General features: G+C 35.8%; 1 protein-coding gene across 1 annotated transcript in view; it reads right to left on the bottom strand.

The window, feature by feature from the left end:
• SCFD2 (sec1 family domain containing 2) overlaps nucleotides 1-26,439 on the bottom strand; it is a 293,766-nt gene that overhangs the window by 241,135 nt on the left and 26,192 nt on the right. Inside the window, exon 4 of the mRNA XM_004681296.2 lies at nucleotides 20,050-20,225. Within this exon, the coding sequence (XP_004681353.1) occupies nucleotides 20,050-20,225 (176 nt within the window). The remainder of the gene's footprint in view (nucleotides 1-20,049; nucleotides 20,226-26,439) is intronic.

Raw genomic sequence — 26,439 nt, 5'->3', positions numbered from 1 at the left:
AAGGATTCTATGACCAAAAACTATAAGATGCGCAAACTCCATTATTTAAAGGTCAAAAATGCCAATTGTGGAGTTTCAATTTTCAGGTGAGTCAGGCTATTTTCTACTTTCCATTTTACTACTTCACCTTCACTTTTCATTTCTTTCTTCAGTTTTATAATATTGCATAAATATACATCCAAGTTAAGTTTTCTCCAGCTGAATTTTAAATTTCTCAACTATAGCATCTCTGTTTCTTCTTCTGGGGAAAAAAACAGAATTCATGTTGAGAAAACATTCTCCTCCCCTCAAAACCAACTGCTCCTTTCCCTCCCCAAATCTGGTTAAGTTACCCTTACATTATAGTTCTAAAACAACCAGTACTTTGTCAGAGTGAAAACATAAAAAGTGGGGAGAATGTCTAGTTTGTTGTATTCAGTGTCCACATTGACACAACCATGATGAAAGTCATTACCTTGTCAGCAAGCATTTGCCAATTTCACTCCTCAAACCAACAACACATGCCGGAGAAGGTATCCAAGTCAAAAGAAAGCAAAAAGTTGCATGCATGTGAACAGAAAATAGCACACTGATATTTAGGAGTGTGTGTGTTGGGAAAGAAAGGAAGGAGAAAAGAAATTATGGGCAAATGACTAATATTCACTAAGGCAAAAGAAATGTTCACATTAGATGTGGAGTTTTCGAGTAGTAATTTTTTTAAAGATTTATTTATTTATGCACACAGAACTGGGGTACAGGACAGAGGTGCAGAGTGGTGAGAGGATTCACCAGAGACAGAGCAAGGAGCAGAAAAGGCCGACTGACGAGGTACACTGCTGAGGGGAGCAGCGGGCTGGTCAGGTGAGGTCTGCCATGCCATGTGGGTCACCTCCAGGGCAGGCATCAAACGCATACTGAAGTGGCTTTAGCTTCTGAGTGCTGTGCTTTAACCCTCTATGTCACCAGGGAGGGCCTAGAGTAGTTATTTTTATATAATTGCTACATGTAATCATTTGTTCTCTTGAAATGAGATTGTTTAATAAAGCAAACCAATTGAGCCATTCAAATTCTGCTTCAGAAGTGAACCATAACACATTAGCAATGATTACATCACTGATTTTTTTTTTTTCTAACCAGCACGGTCTACCTTTTCTATCATCTTAGCAAATACAGTCGATATAAAAAATATTTCTAAACTTAGCTAGATGCAGGCAAACAGGGAGCCAACGAAAATTTTCAGCCCATAGGTATCAGTATGGCTGTTCCAGTCCTGAAATATTGAAACATTTCTGCAATGGCTAATGATGACTGTGTGAGCACATGTGGCTCACACACTTTCTAGAAACGATGATCACACTGGAATTACTTAGTAGCCTCAGTATAAAAACACTACCTTTTACAAAGTTTAATATCTAAAGACAATCCAAGGACATATGATACTTTAGCTATAATTGCCTCCAGCATACTATAAAAACATGATGAGCAAAGATACAACTCAAGATCACTATCTTTTTATTGCTGCAGGTGTATAGAAAAAAATCCTTGGAGATACTCAGTGCCAAAACAAAAACTCCAAAATACTCAGTGCCAAAACAAAAACTCCAAAAACCTCATTGTAATAAAATAAGAACAACAACAACAAAAAATCTGATCATGCATTTCTCTTCAGGGACCTTATTCTTGATATAAAGAGGGGACTGAAATTAAAACCAGAACAAGTAAGACCTCTAAAGTCTTACCTGTGTTCAGTCAGACTTTTTCAGTCACTTTGTTACAACTCTTGATTCCACACATGCATGCTAGTTCAAGCTAAAGGAAAATTCAAGAACTGAGCTGTGTTTGCAAAAAATGCAGCCTGTAAGAATACCAGTGGACTTTCGCCTACTAATGTGCCATCGTTTTGGCAACGCTTAACATTAAGACGCAAAAAATCAAAATATCGGTTGGTGGTGATACCATCACCACAGCTTTCAAAGCTTACAAGGCTGATGCCCCTGACACCCACAGATTTATTTTTCATCATAGCATATATCACCATAGTAAAAGTCAAATTATTTAAGAGTCAGTACAGGCAGGGCACCGACGACTGGAACACATGCACAGGCAACCTGATCATCTAATGCGCTCATTGTCCTTCATGCCTGTTACTCTGGACATGATCTATGTATTTGTGAAGGGTTCATTTGTTGTTGACTTTATGTTTGTTTAATGGGAATGTAAGTTCTGTGAGGGAAGGAACTCTGCAGTATACATTGCATTGTCGCCCACAGGACATGATAATTAGTCACATAGAAGAGACTCAATTTCTGAAATAAGTAATTGGCACTTTCTGATTTTTTTATGTATCAGAAATGCAAAGCATATTCTTGTATGAAATGTGGTCGGGTACCCAGTTATTCAAAGACCATATAAATGTGCACACATGTGCAATTTTATAGCATTAGACACAATCAAGTGGTTAATAGTAACAACTTACTAATCATAACTCAATACCTTTGAGGATTCAGAGGTCAGCTGCAAAACTTCACATATGAACCCCATAAACTTCTTCCAGTTCTGACTATTCTGCTGTTGAGGGTCGAGAGATGGAGAAATCTCTCTAAGAAAATCAATATGCCTTACAGAAATAAAAAAATGTGAACCCTAGTATAAATTACATGCAAGGGTATTTGAAATGCTATCTTCTCTTTTCTTTCAATAAAGCTAACACAGTTTTTTGTAACACAGGAAGGGTTATAAATAAATCTCAGCTGTATCAAATGTTATTTTAAACACAGAAAAAAATACTCATATTGATAAAGTACTAACAAAGAGGTAATGGTAGAAGAAGTAATGGCCATGGGATAGCAACAATAAAAGCAGTAGTGCAATAGTCAAGTCTATTTTGTGAGTACCCATGACGCAGCAGGCAATGTGCCACTGCTGTTTATACATTATTTCTAGTGACCAGAACCAACCCAAAGCTAACCCACAACTAGCCTATTAAAAAAATAAGGAAAGGAGTTTAGAAAGATCGAGCAACTCTCTGGAGACTTGCGAGTAAGGCAAACTGATCCACTGTAGAATCTCCTCAAAGAAAAGGGAAAGAAAAAAAGTGTCCATTTTTTTGATAAAGTAAGATAAAAAAATGTAAAGACTGAAAATCAGGTCTTTTAATTCCCATTCACAGGAATCTTTGCCTAATGAGACATTAGGCATTCTGAATTTCACTAATAATCATGCCTTATAACAAAAACTGTAAAATTAAATTAAAATCCCACTCAACCCAAATTATTTTTAAGATTTTATTTTTGTTTATTTATGTGTACAAGAACAGGGGTGCAGGACAGAGGTGCAGGGGGTCAGAGAATTCACTAGAGACTGAAATACACTGCTGAGGGGAGCAGTGAAGGAGAGAGGAGAAGTCTTTTGCACCATGTGGCTCAGCTCCCTGGCCAGGACTGAACTCATGCCGCAGTGGCTGGTGATAACTTCATAGTGCTGAAACTTTAACACCTGCGCCATGAGGGAGGCCCTCACTCCAAATCTTATTAACTAAAATGATCTCTTTAACAACTATCTATTCCCGGCAACATTATCACAATTTGGAATTTTTATGCCTCCTGATCTTTAACTCCTTCTCTGGTGCCGATTTATTTATACATTTCCATCTATTGGTAATATCCAGACTGTAGATACAATCTTTAGAATATAATTGCGTTGACTGCTGCTGGCTTACTTTTAATTGCCCATATGAGTTCTTACACTACTAGAAAAGAAATTTTAAGTTAAGACTTAACTGGCATTGCCAGGAGACAAATGAGAGGAAAGGACAAGATTCGGATTGCTTAGTAACAGTGATGTTAGGTTATCTGGAGCTCAGAAACAGGGAAAATCCAGCAATTCTACTGCAGGGTTACACTTGCAGTTCATGAACACCACCCATAGTACAGAAGGAGGCACCAGAGGAACAAAACAGAAATGAAAACAAACCCAAAAAAATACATATAGCAACACGTGGGCTGGGTAGTGTCCACTCCAATCCTTTGCTCCTGTTCCTGACAAGACTTTGGAAGAGTCAAATTTCAGTGTCACCCAGTTTCCTGACCACACTGTTTTCCCATTAGGCTTATTACTAAAACAGCTTTTCACAACATCAGTTAGTACTTTGAAATTTATTCCTATCCCACCATCTTACCTGAATGCTTTCCCCTCATCTTTGTTTATTTAACACAGAAAAGTAGAAGTCCTGACCATGTGAAAGACGATGACTCAGCACATTAAGAGAATAAACACCTTGGTGCCAATACACTGATTATGTCTCTAGTAAAGTATTGACATGCAGGTGCTTCAGTGCTTGTTCAGAAGCTTTGATCAAAGAAATTATTTTTCAATGACCCCAAAGCATACCAATATGTGTGGTTGCTATTTTTATCCATGGGTTTGTGGATATCTCTGATAAATTTAAAAAAAATTAATAAATGACAAACATTTGCTAATAATATGTTGAGTTTACATTTTTACTTGAAGTTTTTAATTGGTTTAATAACTTAGGGAAATAACTAATGACAACTTCTGGAGGAAAAAAGGACTTCAACACAAATTAAATTCATTCAAAGTAGAATTGTTCCAAATAACATATTTTTTCTTCTTATAATATTGATTCCAAATGACTTGCCCAGTACAGTAAGTCTGTACTAAGTACTGGTTACATATTTAATCACGATTTCAGAGATCTGTCAAAACATCAAAGGGAAATCATCACAAGTAACATGCTGGAAGAGAACTGGTGCCAAAAGTTTAAAGTCCTAATTTGTATTGTGTCTTATTTAGTTACTGATATCTTTGAAAAGTAATATAATTGCAGAGCTTATGCACTTAATTTTGGTGCCAGATTTCTGCAGACATGGGCAGTAATAGATTCTACAGAAATGTATGTATCTCGTACCTCAAAGAAAATTTTGTTTTTTCCTTCAAAAGAGCATGGACTGGGCACCAGATGTGGAGACCATCTGGCACACGCACATGAGAGCCCAGGGACAATGAGGACGGCGCTAGCAAGTCCAACAGGCAGGTGCAACCTCTGAGATGATGGACAAATGTTTGGTTTTGTGGACTTTTTGGGTGACTACATACCATTTTGTTTTTAAGCCTAGAAATACAGGTTGGCCAGACATTTTTCTTACTCTTCAATTTATTTGGTTTAAAAGAAAATTTATCCATGCGTGTTTATTACTTAGTCTGATTTCTGTTCTTTTACATACAATTCACATAGAAGTAAAAGAAAGAAAATGAAATCCATTATAGATAGTAAGATGTTTTAACAAGTGAACAGATGAATTTTATTTGATATAATTCTCAGTCACTAAGACCTGCTTATTCTGTCTCTGGATTATTTCTTGAGTTTACTCCTTCCTTCTAAAGATTCAGCCTGTTTCCAGAAATGTGCATCTTCTAGAACCCCCAAATGTAAAGATTCTGGAGCTTGCCATGTAGCATCAAACTTCCTTTGGATAGACAACTCCCCCTACTCTGAAGGTCTTTTCTGTTCTTGCCTAACTGGCAATTTTTGTTTCCCATTCTTCAATACATAGTTTAAGAATAAAGGCTCAAGAAATCTTGTTTGACTTGTCCAGACAAAATAATGTTGCTTCTAAGGCCTTTAGAAATGAACTACTGCAAATAAGTCCACCAATCAATTTCTATTTAATAAGAAAGAATACAAACAATATTGATGATAATGACATTTATAGAGGGCTCTCTTTATTCCAGACATATAAAATATTGTATGGAAAACTACTTTGAAAATTAAGTAGTTCATGTAAATTATCTCACTCAGGGTTATGACTTTATATGGAAAGAACTCTTACAAATGTACAAAAATTATGCAGTTGCATTATAGAATTTACAGAAACACAAAAAAATAAAAATCACTCAATCCTACTGAAGTAGACTAAAGATGGTCACAGACTTTTGCTCCTACTCACCCTTATGGAGTAGAGCCCAATTTGTCCCCTTAATCCTGGGCTGGTCAATACGAGTTGCAACCATAAGATTACCTCTTTCATATGAGTTTGAAGATCAATTTGAGTTTGAGGTTAATGAAACAAAAATATCTCACTAACTATAAAGGAGCGTGCATTTATTGAAATAATAGGGACTGTGAGCTTCTTATACGTCAAACATATTCCAAGTAAAAGGGAAGCGTGGATAAGTTATAAGATGCTAGTCTGTCAGTGCTGGTCTATTATGGCAAAGCAAGGCAGGTAAGTGAAAATAACCAACACTGCTACAGCTGATGTCTGTTGTTATGGTCACAAACTATGGAGCTATGGCATACTAATAAAGAAACAAGTCCTGTGTTAAGACATAAATCCTTTACTTACTGAAACCTACTGACCTTTTTAAAAACCCCACTTAAAATCTAATAAAGTGTTTCACCTCTCGCAAATGCTTGAAACGTATACTAATTGCAGTCCTTATTATTTAACTGTCTGTTGCTTGTCTCTACTTACAATATAGCATAAGTTCCACAATAATAGAGATTTTGATTTTCTTGTTTACTAATGCAGCCTCAATGCCAAAGAATGGTGTCTGGTATCTAGCAGGTAGTCAATAAATATTTGTTGTTTGAATGGGTGGATTATACAGTCTGAATATACCAAAAAGAAGTAATCTCCATTCAGAGGCCTACAAGCATGCCTACAAAAAGGAAATATATTTGCTTCTAAATTTTGGTCCATATTTTACTGTCTTTTTTCCTTTTAACCTACTCATTGTCATAACCAGGAATATACTGATTTAATCTCTTTTTTCAATCAATATATGAGTTAGATAAGAGAGATTTAAATAAATAGGATGCCATTAGAAACTGCTCTGGTCTGAATAGGGAAATGCTGACATAAGCCTTGATTGGTATACCTATTTTAATGATACAGGCAAAGTTTATAAAATTATGAGTATGGGATTAGTTGTTAATATGCCTTTTTCTTTCCCTTTTCTAATTTAATTTATAATCCAATTTAAAATCTACACAGAAACAAAACAAAGCTCATTCGTCAAAGTTATCTTAAAAAATAAATTGAAATGTCACGCAATTATCTCCTTGTTCTCCCTAAATACTGTGATGTACTCTATATGTTTATTTTATAAAGTTTTTATAATGATTTTCTAACAAAATTAATGAATACAAAGTTAAAAAGTATGGACAGATCTTCAAAAAGATATAAGAAAAATTCTACTTTTTCCAGGAATGCCAAACTCAAATTTCCCAATTTCATTTCCTTAGGTTTTTTTTCTGTTTCAAAACTATGAATCCAAAATGTCACAAGGAAAGCAAACTTCAAACACTAATATCAAGCAAAATAATACCACCAAACAAAACCACTCATAATAAAAAAAGACTTAACCAACACTACATAGACTACACATAAAAGGAAATTTTTGTACCCTTGTGCAGCCACAATAAAAGTTTTCTTTTTAAACGCATGAGTGCGTAATAACAGAAAGAGCCTCATGTGGCAGGGTGGTAATCTGTCGATTTTTAACACATATTTTCCCCTGAAATAAGCTCTTTGGCAATTCTGTTTTGCTCGTGTTTCTTTTTTAAGCACTCAACATAAGGAGATTTAAAAAAAAAAAAAAGTGTTCCGCATACCATGTTAGGGAAGACTCCTATTAAAAACAGGTACATGGGTCCCTCTCTGGTGGTGCAGCGGGTTAAAGCACAGCACTGAGAAGCTGAAGCCACTTCAGCATGAGTTCGATCCCCACCCCAGAGGTGATCCACATGGTGTGGCAGACCTCTCTGGGCCAGCCTACTGCTCCCCTCAGTAGTTGGCTTGTACTGCTCCCGACTTTGTGTCTGGTGAGTCCTCTCACCACCCCTGCGCCTCTGGCCTGCACCCCAGCAGTTCTATATGCATAAATAAATAAATCTTTAAAAAAAAAATGTGGTACATCCTACATGAAAATGCCCCACTGTGGTTTTTTATTCTGCAGATATGAAATGCCATCAACTCCTAGCAGTACTTCCATAATGCTTGTAAAATGACACAGCAACACTATCCTGCAAATTATAAGCAGGCATTGCCCCACCTGGGGAGACACTGAGTGAAGAGAATGTGAAGTGTGCCACATAGCACACCTCCTAACGGACTTCTTTCTTTAGGAGAGCTGGGTCATTCGGTGTCCATCATTGTAAGTGCTAATTCTAGAAGAAAAGCTACAGGTGGGCAGAATGATCAGCTTCCATCCATCACTCTCCCGTTTCTGCTTTGCTTCCTTAAGTAGAAATAGTGACTGCAGCAATGGCAGGTGGGAGGCACAAAGGTACAGACTCAGTCAAGGTGTTCAGGTAAATCAGGAGTGGCCAAATTCTCACATCACCCCTCAGGAGAAAGAGATTTGAGATCCTGAAAAATGTTTTCTTATTTTTGAGGAATTAGCAGTCTCTGCCAAAAAGAAAACCCAAACAAATTAAAAACCTTCAATATAGTTTTCATTTAATCTTGTCCTTTGAGTGGTTAAAAAAATAGGAAGCGGAGAAGTCCACACACAGACGCAAGCCTGGTGTCTACTCTCAGGTACCTGCTGATGTTAAGCCAACCTCCGGGACGCTTAGAATCCTAAGCCACAGTTTGAAGTAGTGAGGTCCTCTATGGATTCAACTGGTCTAGGCACAGACTATCTTTCGGAATAATTGGCATTAAGTGGCACCCAAGATGTTCGTGAATGGCAAAAACAAGACTTGATTTCTCCAAAACTGACTAACATTAAGAAAAAAAAAACACCAATTAGACAGTATTATTTCCTTCCATTCTCAGGACTCCAGATGCTTAAAAAAAAAAGAAGAAGAAGAAGAAGAAGGAAAAAGAAGGCCCAGCAAGCACTGCAGGGACCAGCTTAGTACAGACAGCTAGAGGGAGTGACACAGACAGGAATTCATTCTGACAAGGAAGGACAGACCCTTATTATTTCTCTGTAGGTCAAGCAAACCAGAATGGTTGTACCCTTCTTGTTTTTCAGAAAATGAAGACCCACCCAGACATGCATGCTTTCAGCCACTGGCAACACATCCATATTTGAAATGTTTTTGATAGACCCACAAATCACTAAGAACCAAAATTGTAAGCCTTGAATTTACGTTGCTTAATTACTAACTCTGGTTTCCAGCTGGAATAACATATGATATCATAGCTTCTAAGCAATAGTTTATTCAGCCTATATATTTGACTCTCATTTTCTAATCAAATGCTTAGCATAAATATACCTAACTCCAAACCTGGCAATATGTTCTGTGGGCAAAGGAACAAACGTTTGTTATTATTCAAAAATATAATTGGTTAATGTGAGGGAAAAAACATTAAAATAATATTCTGCAGGAGAAATGTGAACTTGAGATGATGTATCCATATGGAAAAATGTGTAAGTCTCATAAAGTTCCAGTGAAAGACTCACCAAGGAGTAAAACTCAAGGTGAAAATCTAACCTAGATAATAAACTTACAGATATATCATGGAACAATAAACCAATGGGAAACACATTTTAATGAGCTCACTACTCAGAGAAAGTTATCAACTTAAATGCACATAAATTGAACATTCTGATAACAGGTTATGCAGACTCTAATATCTTGAAAACATTTCTATTCTAATGTTTAAAAACAAGGATGAATACAAATAAATAAATAACAGAACAAGGATGAGTACAGCATGGGAAGACAATGACCATCAGTCACTTTGATACCTTGCCCAGGAAACATTGCAGCAATATGTGTTAATGAAGAGTATGATGTCAGTAACAGATATAACTAGGCTTTAACCTAGTTAACCAACATTTACTAAGTGGTAGGACATGATCAAATGTATAATTTGTCCAAAATCTGCAATTCACTGCAATACAACCTCAAGTCTGATTCAGTAGTTCAAAAGTATATGTGTGTGTGTGTGTATACATATATATAGGTATATATATGTAATATATATATATGTATATATGTTTGTATGTGTACACATATATGTCAGTAGAACTTATATTCCTCTCTGGGGCTATAAAACAGTTCTCAGGTACTCAACTCAGCCTGGAAAATCCCATTTGGTCCTATATATCCCTGAGAAGATTCAAATGGTATGCTAATGGACTGATATCTAATCTGCATTACCAAATAAACTGCAATATCCACATCCAATAAGCCACATGTTTGTTTTATAATTTCACTGTCCAGCAGACAACAGGTGCAGAGTAGAACATTATTTCATGAAAGGGGAAAAAAATACTTTCTTTTGGAAAAGAATTCTCAGCTTTTCCTCTCCACCATTAGGAAGTAACACTTATCTTGGCAAAGAACTAGAGAACACAAGTTTCCTTGGAGAAGAAACAAAGTGATAAAAGGAAGGTTTCTATTTCTTAGAATTTTTTATTTTCTCTCTTGGTAGATAAGACAGTATGTCTCAAAGTGTTCTAAATTTGGGTGGGAGGGAAGGAGTAGAAAGAGATTTGAATTAATAGAAGAGTCTAATCACAGCTACTCAGATTTACTTCACTCCAAATGGCCTTCATTTGGGACTTCTGAAAAAATTAGAACTAACAGTTTAGTGTTACATTAAGATAAGTTATATCTCATTCACTACTTATAAATATCTCACACCTAGTTAGAGATTCTTAAGAATACAAACACAATCCACTATTTTTATCAATTCTCCAAGATTATAAAATAATTAGAAATATAAAGCTTTCAACACAAAGTCCTGTGATGAAAAGTGCGGTAAAATATGACCATGTTAATTAGAATATTTGGGTGTTGACACAAAGACTCAAAATTATAGTGGTTAATATAAGACAGGAATATATTTCTCACTTACACAAAGCCCAGAAAGGTGCCCCAGGGCTAGCATGGTGTTTATACCATCTGTAGCAAAACAACTATGCCTCTGACATCTTTTTGCTGAAACATCTCCAGCATATAGCTTTCCCTTATAATTCAAGACAGACCCTCCCTTCTGTTATAGTCTTGGGTGCATTTCAAAATGCAAAAAGGGAAAAGCACCACCTGAAAGAGGCCTACATACTGTCTACTCATCTCTTTATAGCAATCTGGTCACATCTAGTTCCCAAGAGTAACTGGGATACTTGATCACTATTTTGGGTGGCCATGAGCTACATAAAATATTGAAACTTTAAAAAAGCTTTGTCCTAAAGGACATAGCAAAATGTCCTTATTAACTAAATGACTCAAATATTTATCCATTTATTGTAGATTTCAATTTGCAGCCAAGTAAATTCCACCTTTATACCAAACTTCTCCAAGTAGGTTTGCTATTGCAACTGTGAAAATGAAGATTCTATAATATGGAACATAATTGTGAATAAGGTTAACAAGTTCCCTAGTTTCACTTATAGTTTAGCAGAGAAAGACACAAAGAATTCATAAGCAAAATGAAATAATGAGAAGCAAATGTACAACAAAGTGACTCAGAGAAAGTTCCCTGAAGACAGTAGGAGACTAGCAATTGTTAAAGTTCCTAATCTATTAGAATCAAAAATGCTTCTGTTTTAGTTTTTTCTGTTTCAGCAAATTATTCATGAGAAAGGGAGAAAGTGAGGGAGGGGTGGACATCTGAAAAACTGATGCTGACGTTAATACTTGCCAGTTAAAAAATAATGTGGCACATGAACGAGAGAGATCTGTAGCAGTAACAGTGAAGCTAATACTCAGCAGTTAAGAATAAGGTGTGAGTGTGTATGTATGTCTGTGAGTTTGTGTGTGTGTGTGCATGTGTGTAAAGGAGAGATCTGCAATACTAAAACTGAATTTTATAGGTAGCAGTTAAGAATAATATGAAGACTCCAAAACCACAAAGAATGGTCTGGTGCAATCTATAAGAACAGAGGGTCATCAAAACAAAGCAAATAGTTACAGAAGTTATCTAGAACTTATTTTTCTTCACTTGCTATAAACAGTGCTCCTTGGCATATATATTTCTTAAATAGAGTTAGCCAATTTCAACATTATTCTAACTAAAAGAGTAATCAGCAGTTATAAATAAAATGTCTTACTTGGTTGTAATCAAAATGACTCATTTACAACAAGGTGAAAATTAAGCAAATTTGATAATTAAATATTTCTACATTTATAATGCTGTGTTACTAATCAAGGATTATGTATTTAGGATAACCTATCATGATTTTTAACAATTGAAAGACACTATACTTATATTTAAAATACTTTGCAACTTATATTTCACTAAGGAGATCCAAGCTAAGTCAACATATTCTTGAGTTTCAGAAATCCTCTCATGAAACATCTTAAGATGTCATGGTATCAGTCTACAAGGTCATTCCCAAAGCATTAAACCCTTGGTTGTAAAATCAGCAGAAAAGTGAGTTTCGCTAAGTAATCATGTTTTATTCTTGGCATATTCTATTAGTCATATACTTATCTGAAAGATCACATTCTTAACTTGCAAAAGATGCAACAGTAAGATGAATAATCAGAGAAGCACACCTTTTGTCATACCAGCCAGTGAAGGCAAGCTGTCACTTAAATGCCACTATTTTGCCCCATTGGCTTTGTCAACAACAACATAAAGTCAGGAAGTTACCAGTAAGATTCATGACTTGGGACAATTTTCATCTACCTCTGCCATTCAAAACACCATTTCATTGACTCTGAGATGCCATTGATTATAATTGTAATATATATTACAATTAAACTAAGACACATCTTTGATTTCAAGATACCAATTTCAGAAATTTTGAAACATGAAAAAATGGACATCTTAGAATCAGTGAAGCCTAGGATCATCATTCTAGCTAAATCCGTCCCTTTTGTTTTCAGAGTGGAAAACGACCTTTACAGCACAATCATAAGAAAAGAAAGTTTGCCTCTGCATTATGGCACCATGTCACTGATGCCAACTTCTCTTTGCAACCACTGCTCAATACAAATGTCAAAAGGGGTAACTGATAAAGCCTCATTTAACCCTTCTCCAATGATAAAAACCCTTCTCCATCATTCAAAACCATTGCTGATTACTGTAGGATTGTCTAAGGGGATAAAATGGTTATGGCTCTGAACAAATCTAGAAATAAAGCACTTTAATGAAGTCAGGTGTCCAAATACAATCTATATTACTGAGAAAGGTTTAAGCCTATTAGTCAAGTTGGCTTATTCATCTGGAGCTCCAGAATCAGGCAACTTTGCCTCCAGGGACCAGGCAAGCCCTGGCCAGGGCAGGCCTCCCACAAAGAAGCAGGGCAGGCACACTGATTTACTCTAAACATAAAAATAAAATGGAGAAAGAAGAAGAGACTGCCATCCAATAAAAGAAAATTCTGGTTGGAAGGAGCTAAGCCCACCGTGCTTTCTGCAGGCAGGGTCCATCCCAAGAGGAGAAAGGAAAGAACTGAGTGCATTTAATGATCATAAATCTGCTAACCAGATAAAATGTCCCTCTCCTGAAAGAGACAAAAGGATCAGAGATACTAAAATTGTGTCTAAAACATCACTTCTCATGAAATTGAGTGGGAAAAAGCTCCACTTCTCTAATACTTACCTGTGTAGTTAATTTTTACAGTACTGTGAAAAACAGTGACACGATGAGAAATATATTTGGTCTCTGCCCCCAGTTTCTGGCACACAATTCCCTGTAACTTCCTGAGCAATAGGGATGTTAGGAGCATCTTTTGCATTCCTTCTTGGTCTTTGACCCTGCTTGCTGGTACACAGAGCCCCTCGGTTCCATGGAATTTCTTAGGTTATAGGAGCATCTTTTGTTCTAGTGTGATGACTATGGTGGGCTCCCCACTGTTCCTGAATGGAGGCTGGTAAACAGAAAGACCAAGTTCTGAGTAGAAGCTTGGAACTTTCAGCCCCATTCCTTATCCTCCAGGGAGGAAGTGGGTCTAAATTGAGTTAATAGTCAATGAATCCATAAAAGCTTCCATGAAAAAAACCTCTAAATCACTGAATTTGAAGTGACTTTGGGTTGATGAACACATCTACAAGCTAGGAGAGTAAGGTACCCCAACTCGATGGGGTCAGAAGCTCCTGTCTATAAGACTCTTACAGATATTTCTATCTATGTACCTCTCCATCTGGCTATTCATCTATATACTTAGTAATAACCTTCATAATAAACTGGTAAACAGAAATATATGTTTTCTGAGTTATATGAGCCAAATTACCAAATCCAAAGAGGTGACTGGAAACAAAATAGAACCCCATTTGATAACTGGTAGGTTAGAAGTAGTGAAGGCCCAGACTTGCAACCAGTATCTGAAGTGGGGGTCAGTCCCACGGGATTAAGCCCATAACCTGTGAGGTCTGTGCTAAGACCATGCGGGCAGGTCATAACTGCACTGTAGGATACCCAGCTGTTTAGAGTAAGTGACACGGATAGTGTGAGGAAACATCCCCCCCACCCCCCCCACCCCCCGCACATTTGGTGTTAGAAGCACTGAGTACAGAGTAAAAGAAACAAGAGAATGCCTTTTAAACATGCTCCACAGTTTTTGTTCTCAGGAAAAATCCTATTCAAAATCTCTTTAATCTATAAACAACACTTCACTCTGAGTTTGGGGATCATCTTTTACTGCCTCATTCTGTATCCAAATGAAATCACCAGCATTTTACAAGGGCCAAATCATTATAAAACGGGACCTCCCAGGGTGGTATTGAAGTCAGGAGTGGGCTAAAACGAGCCATTATATTTCCAAGGCTGACCATATGGCTTGGGACCTAGAGAAAGCACTAAAGGACTGACAAAATAAAAACCCACCAGTTTGTTAAACAAGCAGACACTATTATTTATTTTGGGTAAACTTGATCTGTGATAAAAAGATGCCCTAAAATTTAGCATATCTTAAAATAAAACTAACTCTACCTATTACAAGCTAGTTTACAACTAATAAATTGGTATGTCTACTTTTTACTGCAAAGACAGGGAAAATTTAAAATAAAGCAACATTTACCGTAGTTTTCCTGAGTGACTTTATAACTTGTTTCCATTTTAAGATAATTTCCTATAGATTTTTTTAATTTAGAAAGCTAAAATGCTGCTAATTAGTATAAAAATATCAGATATACATTGTAGAAGTAATAGAATTTAAATCTAAATGTATAGGAAAACACTGACAAAGATTATCAAATGCTAATAAAAAGACAATAGGTAATGGTCTCATTCTTGCTTAATAAATTTCAACTAAGAAAAACAAAATCTGTACTAAATCTGCACTATCACATCAGATAGCACTTGTAATATTTTTGACATTTTGATCCTGCTAAAAGAACAAATAGCAACAACTACTGTTTATGGGCACGTACCATAAGACATGCCTATACTTAAAGATGTGCACGTATGATCTCATTCAGGTATAACAATGATACTAGGAGATAAGAATTTTATTTCTATTTAGATGAGAAAACTGAATAAAACTTTCTTTCTGCATTATAAGTTACCACCAAATTAAGTAAATCTATAACTTTATCTTAAAAAAGCAAAATTAATTTTACATTCATTAATGAAAATATAAATGTATCCATGGTCAAATTAAACTGGGTTTTTTCCTACATTTTAAACTTAAAACAGGAACACATGTATATAGCGAATGTTTAAAACATAGATGGTGATACTGACTCTTGGAAAAAGAGAGAGCAAAAGGAGGTAAGAAGATGCTTTACGCTTTATCTTTTTTGGTTTTCAAAAACATATTAACTGATAATAAATATTAGATTTTTCCAATAACACTCACAAAGTGTCTTTTGAGCACATCTTACGTTTCTGTCATTTTCAGTAGTAGTATGATTAAATATTAGTCTTATGAATATTATTTAGTGGCTGACAAGCAGATAGATATTCTATTATTTACTCTACGTAGACTTGGTGTGTCCTAGAAGAGATGCTCTGAAACTTAGCATATCTTAACAAATCTAAATACCTATTAAAAACTACTTCTACAAGTAATAAATTGGTATGTCTACTTTTTATTGCAAAGACATATTGCAACTAATTGCTGACCAGTTGTTAAATCACCAAAACCACTGACTCAAGAAATACCAGTAAGTAGAAGAAATGTAGTAACCTACATCTAATTACAGATTTCCAGGACCAACTATTTTTTCTAACCTGGGTTGTCTATAATGTTACTTAGATGATAAAATCAACATTAGGTTCCAGTGATAGAAGTCTGGAGAGCATGGTAGAAATGAGTCCCCAAATAAATAAACTACTCTCAAGACTGGCTGAGATTTGCATTTAGGTGGCTCTCAAGCCTGTTGGAAAAAGCTAGAAGTTGCCCTTATGTTCAAAGTCTGTAAAAAATCAGTTCATCCCATTCTAATGGATGAGTACATACAGTAGAAAATAAGTTGGTTCATAAATAAAGAGTAATTATAATGCCCAGTTTAGAAGCTTGCCTATGCTCAAACACAAACTTGTAAGGACCCAGAAATGACAGAGAAATTATAGTGCCAGCCAGGGTGAATGCAGTAATGCTAAACATCAGATTTTGGTATTTTAAATGTTAGTTCTTTTTCCCTATCTCTCTTTATTCTTCTCCACTTTTCTGAAAGAACCACACCCAGTGCTCTGGTCACCTGAGGCAGTCTAATATGGAACAGGACTCCAATTGTTAAATAAATAACATAAGATGACTTACAATTAAGAGTGTGTCAAATTTTTTTCCAGAAACCTCTAGTAAGTCGAAGGATTAACAATCCTGGGAGAAAACTGTGCTTTATTTTGAAGCACTTCTATTACATTTGGAGCTAGAGACGCACCTCAGAGGTCATCAGTGGCAGGCTGCAGCGGGGTGAGGATGGGAGTAAGAGGAAGGTTTAGCAGTAGCCTAGAGTAGGTCATCAGGGCCCAGGAATGAAAAGGGCACCCAAGGTAGGAGGACTGATAGCCCTATACAGGGTACTGGAGTCTAACAAAAATTTGCACAGTGGGTGGTAGAGCCGAGCATAGGCAGCCAGAACCCTAGCAGGTAGAGGACATCCACACAGAGGCAGAAGGCAGATGGAGGCCCATGCAGAGTTTCAGAACCTGAGGTGAGGTGACATATCCAAAAGGCTTCTCAAGGTGCACAAGTGTTGAGAAAATCATCTGTGGAGGCAGGCGGGAGGAGGGAGGACAGAGGAATGAAGCAGCAGTCCAGTGTGGGGTGTGAGAAACAAAAGAGGTAATAAAAGCATCTATGTGGAAGTTTGGGGGGCCACAGTATCTCATAACAGAGAATCAGAGCCTATACAGGGAGGTGACAACATCCAAATGGGGTTGTGGCAATGGCGGCACTCTAGAGCCTGCAGAGTGAGAAAGACCTCTGTGCCACAGGAGCAGTAAAGAGGGCATGGAATGGGCGCTGAAGCCTGAAAAGGTGAGGAGGGCACCCTGCAGGAGATGGAGACGGGGGCAGCCCATCGGAAGACTCTCTACCATCTAACCACAGTCAGAGCTCCAGCCAGATGAGAAGGGCATGCTCATGAAGAGGCTGCAACAGGGATGCCTTTGCGTGAAGTGAAAGAGAATATTCAGGTGTGTTTGGCCATGACCTGGAGCAGGAAGGCAGAGCCCAGGTGAGATGAGGACATCGACAGTTGTAGTGGGAGACTGAATACATCAGGGGATGACTAAGTCATCATTAAATTCATGGGAGACAAGTTCTGTGCTATAGAGATGGGTGCTACAACTGTGGAAAAGAGAAAGAATTAACTGTGTATCACAGATTAAAATTGTGACATTAGTGTATACTCATGATTTTTAATAGATATAGATGATATGGGTATCATGATACAGAAGCAGTGTCGATAAAGGTACTGATATAGAAAAATATAAAAGATAATTGTAAGTCGACAATTATTATGGGTTATTTTTTAAATCCTCTGTCCAAAGTCAGATACAAAAAATTAAAGAACTTGTATTTCTGAACTACTTAGGTATATACAACTATTTATTATAATAACATTTTATTACAAATATAGAAATATAATATATAATTATTATAAGCTGTGGGACAGGTATGGAATCCTATAGAGAATAGCTAGAAACAAAACATTCTTTTTGAGCACATATGGAATATATGTAAAGATGGATCATATACAAAGGAAGTCCCATAAAATGGAAATTATGTCATTTAAGACACATTCTCTAAGCATAATCAAATAATCAATTAGAAGTAAAGTTTTAAAAGACCACATATATTTATAAAATTAAGTTGTTCATGTAGTCTAAACAACCTAACAAGTCAAAATAAAAATCATAATAGAAATTTTGGGGGAAAAAACAAAGCTTTTAGATTAAGCCACAGTAGTAGTTAGCAGGAAATTCATAATCTTAAGTACATATGTTTGAAAATAAGAAGTTAGGTAAAAAGAACAATAGAATAAAACAAAGTACACAGAAAAAAGGAAATAATAAAGATAGAATAAAAGTTAATAGAATACTTAGCTAGCCAGAATTAAAAGGGAACTTCCTTAGCGTGAATAAAAACAAAACAGGATCTCAACAAATATAATACTTAATGGTAAAATTTTAGAACATTTTCTTTAAAGTCAGACTTAAGGTGAAGTTGTCTATTTCCATTGCCTCTATTGAATAGTTTTCCTAGTATGTCTAAAAAAGGAAGTGGTATAAGTGTAGAAATAAAAAAACAAAGCTGCCATTATTTATAGATAACATTACTGCCCACAGAGAAAATCCAAGAGAACCAAGGAACCACATTGACAGCTAAGAAAACAAGTAGAAATACAAAATGCAAGTAACTGATATGTGCTCACTAGTCAAAGCGCTCCTATATGCCAGCAAAAAATAGAAAGTAGGTTTTTCAAAAATTCAAGTCACAATCGCATAAGAGCCTTTAAATCCCCATGAATGAGTTTAACAAGTCTCTTTTAGGGTGAAAAGTACACCATGAGACAGAATGATTTTCAAATGCTGTGGAATTAATTAAATGATGGTTTAACCACTGGAACAGACTAGAAACTGAGAAATAAACTTACTTTTATAGAGATCTTGGTATATTACCAAAAGATTTTGGTTCCAAATAACAGACAACCAACTAAAATGATTTTAACAATGAGTAGAACTATCATCTCCAAGACAGAGATGCGAAGATAAGACTCAAAATCATTAGGGTTTCAGGTTGTTCCATTTTCCTCAGGATCTCAAGGAACTCCCTTCATCTCAAAAATGTCACAAAAATGTATCAAGAGGCAGGAAAAGAAGTTTGTTTTATCATTATGTACCTTTTGAGATAGGCAAAAGAAAATCTTTCCTAGAAAGACTCCAGCAAACTTACCTTTGCCTCTCTGGCTAGAACTGATTAGCCAATCACTTAAGTGGAGAGATGAGTATATCAAATTGGCCTGAGACCAATCAGAACCTGCCTGAGTCATGTGGGAAAAGTGGAAGCCAGGGAACAAAATGGAAGTCCTGCCAACATGAGAAAGAGGAAAGTGACAGATAGACAATCTACAGGACATCAGGATGTGTCATAAATGATGTGAGGAAAACAGTCTTTCCATGCGGAAGAAAAGAAAACAAGGTTCTAATAATATAAAAAATTAATTCCAGGTGGGTTAAAAACTCAAATCTCAAAAATACAAATTCATTTTAGTGCAAAATATAAATCAATATATTTCAAAATTAGGCTTAGAAACCGGGTTTCTAATGTAAAACATAAAAAAGTACAACCCCTAAGGATTAATATTAAGGAATGAGACAACATGAAAATCTAAACTTTTATACAGTAAATTATATAGGAATCAAAGTTCAAAAAACAAACCACAGTTTCAGAGAAGTATTTGGAGGATGTAAAACAGTTCTTTCTATTAACCACAGATTAAATGAGTAAAGAAATGCTCAAAAACATTCTGACTATTGAATAAGAAGTCAAAGACATCTGTCACAAAAAGTTAAGGTGGGGGAGTGTTTTGACTTTAATTTTAATTTAGGGGCATTTTGAGAATATGATATAGGGCACATGTCAACAATATGAATTACTACTAGGACTATAATAAATAGCAATGTTTTTCCCTGGAAGTGAAATTTTTAATTATTAATATCCCAAGAAAGTCCCAAAGCAACATACCTGAAGAAGGAGCCTTTCAAAAGCCAGGAAGTTGTCCCACTTGGCAGTCTGTGGGTGTTTCAGGGTTTGAACTGTGGCCAACCCAAGTTGTAGGAGCCCACAGTGATTCACGAGAGCTTTGAGATTGTTCTTGAAGAGCTGGATATAGGAAGTGAGTTGTCCCGGAGTGACTCTCCCTAAAGGAACATAATAATGTGGAGTGACTCTCCCTAAAGGAACATAATAATGTATCAGTGTACTCCCCTCTGGGAATAAAAATAGCAAAGAATGCTATTATTAGTACTATTGGTTGCAAACTTCAGTTGACTGAGAGCTTTGCTAACTATTATGATTCTTATAACATGGTAGCAGTAAGAATGTTGAAAATACATTTTTTTTAAAGGTTTATTTATTTGTGCATAGAGACCTGGGGTACAGGTCAGAGGTACAGAAGCAGTGAGAGGATTCACCAGAGACAGCGTGGGAAGCAGAACAGGCAGATTGACAAAGTACACTGCTTAGGGGAGCAGCAGGCGGGCCAGGAGAGATCTGCCACACCTTGTGTATCACCCCTGGGGTGGGGATTGAACTCATGCTCAAGTGGCGTAAGCTTTTCAATGCTGTGCTTTAATCTGCTGTGCCACCAGGGAGGGCTGGAAACTACACTTTTTATAAGTAAAGAAACAAAGTAAGTTAAGCGATCTGATGGTCACACTGCTAATAGAATCCACTTTATAATTTTACACTATTCCATAAATAAGGTCTTAAATAAAGTCACACAAATATTTGTTCAGCTCAACATGGAGTACCTCTCCCAGAAGTATGACATAGCACTCAACAGTCAAGAAGGCAAGATTTCTAATTGTGTACATATATAAAAATAAGAGGAGAAAATGTTGTGCCTATAGCTCAAATCACTAATATTAATGGGTTCATGATAATATTCATAAGGATAAAAACTGAACATTACATGGGACAAAAACATAAGGAGCATTAGGAAATACAAGAAAACTGGAATGTAGACCAGAGGTACAGGGGGTGAGAGGATTGACCAGAGACAGAGTGGAGAGCAAAAGAGTATAGAGTTAGGATGAGAAACCCCAACTCTATACTTGAATCACTGGTCTCCTACATGCAGGGATCCCAACTCATGAAAGACTAGAAAAGATACAAAATTTAAAAAAACAAAATCTCTTGCCCATTTTTATTAGGTTGTTTACTTTCTTATTGAGTTGTGAGTGTCATTACCTTTAATAATTCATTGCCTCAAGATATATTTCTTCTTTACAGGTTTTTAAACTTTTATTACAGACTTGTATTTTTTGAAACAGTCATAACAACTTATGTTTTTAAAACTGACATTTTAACACACTGTAAAATTCATTTTTTTACTCAACATGACTTTTCAAATCTAGGCATATTAATATATAAAAACTTGGCTTATTTTAATTTTTTAAAAGTGTTTCTTTGTAAAGTTGTATCAGTCTGCTATTGATGGATGCTTGTAACCATCATAGCATGAAGGCCCTTGTATATCAACATGTACTTCTGTGCCAGGCACTAGTCTTGGTCCTACGAATAAATCCATGAACAAACCAGATGAAAATCTCTGTCCTCAAGGCCAACAAATAAACACAAATGACATCTAATTAATTCAACCTGTTATAGGTCACTTTATCTTAGAGGATGGTGACCTTTTGTGCAAATAATTAACATTTTTACATGATGACATCCTCTGGCATCTATTAGTTTTAACCTTAGATATGTAAAAGCAAATTTTTACAAAAAGTATTTCAAATAGGGCCCTCGCTGATAGTGCAACAGGTTAAAATGCAACACTATGAAGTTAAGGAAGCCACTTGCAGCATGAGTTCGATCCCTGGCCAGAGAGGTGACTAACATGGTGTGACAGACCTCACCTGACCCACCCACTGCTCCCCTCAGCAGTATATTTCAGTACATCTGCCTGTTCTGCTCTGGTGAAACTTCTCACTCCCTGCACCTCTGGCCTGTACCCCAGTATGCATAAATAAATAAATATTTTTTAAAAAGTATTTGAAATATAAGATTGCTAGGGTTTCAATTTGTTTATTTATGCATTGTATTGCAAGTGATGGCTGTGTGGTTCCTGGATACAGAGCATTTAGTCCATCATTTAAAACTATACAACTAATAACCAAATTATATTTGTAATAAGTACTTCTAAGGATAATTACAAAATGTCTTGAAATCTTTTAAATGATAAACCTACCTTTCTAAGCCTATCTCAACTGAAGGAGGAGGGACTGACTAAGCAGGCTCAATCTACACAGAAGCCATTCCTATTATTATTGTCTTTCACAAAGATTGCAAGTAATAGATATCATCAGAGAAAGTTATTAGAGGATCCTTTTATATTTCTCCGTAATAATCACATGTTAAAGTTAAAAATAAGACTATCTTTGATTTAAAGAGCCATAACATGTCGATTAGAATTTGGTAAAAAGTACCTCACACATATACTGTAAAACATAGCCTAATGAGATTTTCAAAATTTTAAATTTTATCACAATCTTACACAAAACAAGTGGAAATCAATTACCTCAGTACCAAAGATGCTATTGTGACACTTAAGAAAGTTTCTCAGTTTGTATCAACTAAAACAGAAAGCAGCTAGAACCAGCTGAGGAAAAGTAATATAACATTTATTCATAACTCACATTTAAAAAAAAAAAACTTGTCTAGCAGATTTAGATGGTGATATTTAAATGTCAACCTAGAAATCTTTGCAACATAGTTTTAAAGTCATTAAACAAGAGGTATTTCATATCATACCAGCATAATATATAGCAATTTTTTTGAAAAATGACAATTTCAAATGTTAAAATGGTTTTCAAGTGAAAAAGTTGTTAAGACTTTTTTTCTTAAAGATTTATTTTTATTTATGCATGCAAGAAAACTGGAATGTAGACCAGAGGTACAGGGGGTGAGAGGATTGACCAGAGACAGAATGGAGAGCAAAAGAGGCAGATGTACCGAAATATACTACTGAGGGAAGCAGCAGGTGTGCTGTGCCTGGCCAGGGATTGAACTCATGTTGCAGTGTCTGAAGACAGCTGGATAGTACTGAGACTTAACCCCTTGAGCCATCAGGAAGGCCCACTTTATGGAGTCTTTAAGGAGAGAAACAAGTTCCTGATTTCAATTTAGTTAAGAGAAAAACAAAACTTTATCAATCATCAATTCTCTATATATTTTAAAATTCACTAAAATACAAGTGTCTCTTAAAGTAAAAGGGACAGTTTTATTTTAGAAGGACTTAATATTTAATATTCTTGTGAATATTATATTAAATACATTATGGAGCTTATTTTTTCCATTTACTATATTCACTTGATAAATTATAACTTTCCAAACCAGTTTTCTGGCTCATAAATTTTTTTTAATAATATAATAGTTTATTTTTGTTAAATGTTTTTAACATATCTACACATATATGATTCTTGATGTTCTGAAAATAAAGTATTTTGTCAGTGTCAGGTTTGATTTTATTTATTTTTCATTGTTTTACCATTTTTACAAAATTATATGAACTTTAACCATATTGTATTTAATCCTTAAATTATACCTCGAAAAAGATGTATACCTCTGAATCATATACAGTATTGTAAACCAATGTTATCTCAATAAAAAAATACCCAAGAAAGTAACGTAACTGCTTATAACTTTATTTTTTTATAACTGCTTATTACTTTAAATTATATTTTTAAATTCATTAAAATACAATTATCTCTTAGAGAAAAGGGGGCAGGTTTATTTGAGAAGGACTTAATATTTAATATTCTTGCGAATATTGCATTAAATACATTTATGTACCTTTTATTTTTCTCATTATTTGTTTACTTATTTATTTAATGCTTCCCTAATTACATAGAAAAATACCTGGAAAGATATGAACTTAGAAACAAAGAACAGGAAAGGGGTATACATTCATGCTTTATTTACATACCCTATGATTTGAGTTTTCTAGAAGCATGTGCTAGCTTATTCTTAAAATATCCTTGTGGTTTTGAAATTTAAAAAAATAAATGGCTCTTCTACAGAATGAACAGATGCATATATTTCTCTGGGAAATCTGAGTTTATTACTATCATGGACTGGTGCAATGGGTGAAGCATTGTCTTTTGACGGGTAAGAAAACAGAAGAGTAATAATAACTACCTATTTCCCACCTCTGTTGAGGTCAAAGAGCAAGGAAATATGGCTAACATGCAGGTGGAAAGACTTAAGTCAGACATAAGAAAAAATTTTTATGATCGCGATGACTGTCGGACATTTGAAACAAGTTATTAAAAAGGGAAGAAGAAATTGTAAATCTTCTCCCATTGAGATTTGATGGGCAGCTTATACAGCCATCTGCATAGTATAACTTAGATAAAGGTCAGCTGGGAATTGATGCCATTTTTATAACACCATAAATACTGAAGAAGGTTTTCTGGAATATCCTTTAAATAGTATATGTTTCTTGTTACACAAAAATATTGAGCTCTATAGTATTATAAAACTAGAATAAGAAAGTAATGTGAAAAAGAGTATTTTAATTATATGAATCACATGCATTGAAATTCAGAAATCTTTTGCAAGATAATGTTTTGAGGGTAGTATGGGATAAAATATAACCGCCACAAAACCAGGGGTCACAAATAGAACATAAACAGCTCTCTCTGAAAGCTATGCCAAACAGCAAAATATAAAGCCACCAGAAACATCTATGGTTTGGCTTTATTTGGAAGTGTAGTCTTCCTGCGGCCTACTTCAACTCTGCATCAACACTTACAAACCAGGCAGAGAGGCGGGAGGAAAACAAATAGATCACCCCTCCAATCCAGGCAGCACTTTCCAGAGGGCAGTGAACCAGTGAAGGACCATCTGGTTGGTGGGTCCAGTGTGACTTAGAATGGCATTTCTGCTCTTAGGGTGGTCTCTAAGCAGAGAAACACCCATCCTGCAGCCATGAGTTTTCTTACCACGTCTTTCTCTCGGGGTTTCTAAACTTTTAGCCCATATGCTTATGTTGAGGAAGTGTTATTCTGAGAAAATATAAGTATTAGTTAAAGGAAAGTAGGGAAACAGAAGGAAAGGAAGAGGAGTAAGGGGGGAAGAAGTCACAAAAAAAAATTTAGTAAAAAATAATGCTTGAAGAAGGTGCATTAGAAATTTAGATTCCCAAAAACAGATAGGAACCTTTACAAAGCAGGCAATTTGAGAACATAAAGAACCCTTTCAAAATCCAGTACACATCAATAAACACCATGAGGCTGAGGTTAGAAGGGAGGGAGAAAGGAAGAGACAAGTAGATATGAGGGAAGGAATTGGGGAAAAAATTAGTAACAACAGAAAGTCATTGTTGCGTATAGTGTACAAACAGTAAGCGACATTAGAAGTGGCACTAGTGGGAAGCAAAGTTTACTTTGGATCTTCATTAAGAGAATTGCCCACACGAGGCAAAGTACAAGTGAACCTCCTTGTTCAGCTCTTGATACCACATTTTGGGAGGTATAGTCACAAACAAGGACTTTGTCAGTAACTTGGAGATGGAGAAAATTATGCAGGTATGGTGGGAAGGTTTGTCTTTACACAAATGACTGAAAGAACTAATCACATTCAATTTGGGAAAGAGAAAAAGACAGGAAAGTAGAAAGAATGGATTGCAGCTTTCCCAGAAAAAAGGGGGGAGATTTCCTTCTAATTTGATTTGTTTGCTTTCATTTCACTCTCATCTTGTGATTTGGTTTCCCATGTAGATTTTCCCATAGACAGACTATGACCACAGCACACCAATTACAGTTTGCTCAACAGCCATAACCTTCACTCTGCAGACTTTTTCAGGCTTCCAGGAAATGCTTTCCCCATTTTTGTAGGTAGAGAAATGAGAGTTTGGCTAACCCATGCAGAACTGTTATTCATGTCCAGAGATACCGACTTTGTATTCCATGACATGGGACAGCTTATAGTCACAGAAAACTTAGCTGTCAAGAAAGTGGAGATACGGAGTAAGGAATGCTACAAGAAGTCAAGAATGAGCACTGAGAAAAATGTCCTTATATTCAGTGGTCTGGGAAACTTTTCAGTAAAAAAGTGTCAGAAGCCAAAATGAACTATATTAACAAGCAAAAAAATAAAAAGCAGGTGTCAAGTATAAAGCCCTCATTCACAAAACCTGGCAGCAAATGAAAGTACAGTGTCATAAAGAGATCTGTTTCACTTCAGTTCTAATACTACTGTCTATTCTACCCCCTGGTAAGCTCTGGGGAACGTGTTCACTCTTCAAAGAGATACAGGAGAAAATGGTGAAGCTCCGCCATTCATAGTGGTTTTGTAGAGAAGCAGATTCTCTGTGTGATGGAGAGGCTGAGACTGGCACTTTCTCTT

Source organism: Condylura cristata, unplaced genomic scaffold (genome assembly GCF_000260355.1).
Source record: "Condylura cristata isolate star-nosed mole 26May11 unplaced genomic scaffold, ConCri1.0 scaffold00012, whole genome shotgun sequence".
Lineage (NCBI taxonomy): Eukaryota > Metazoa > Chordata > Mammalia > Eulipotyphla > Talpidae > Condylura > Condylura cristata.
This window is presented reverse-complemented; position numbering and strand designations above follow the sequence as displayed.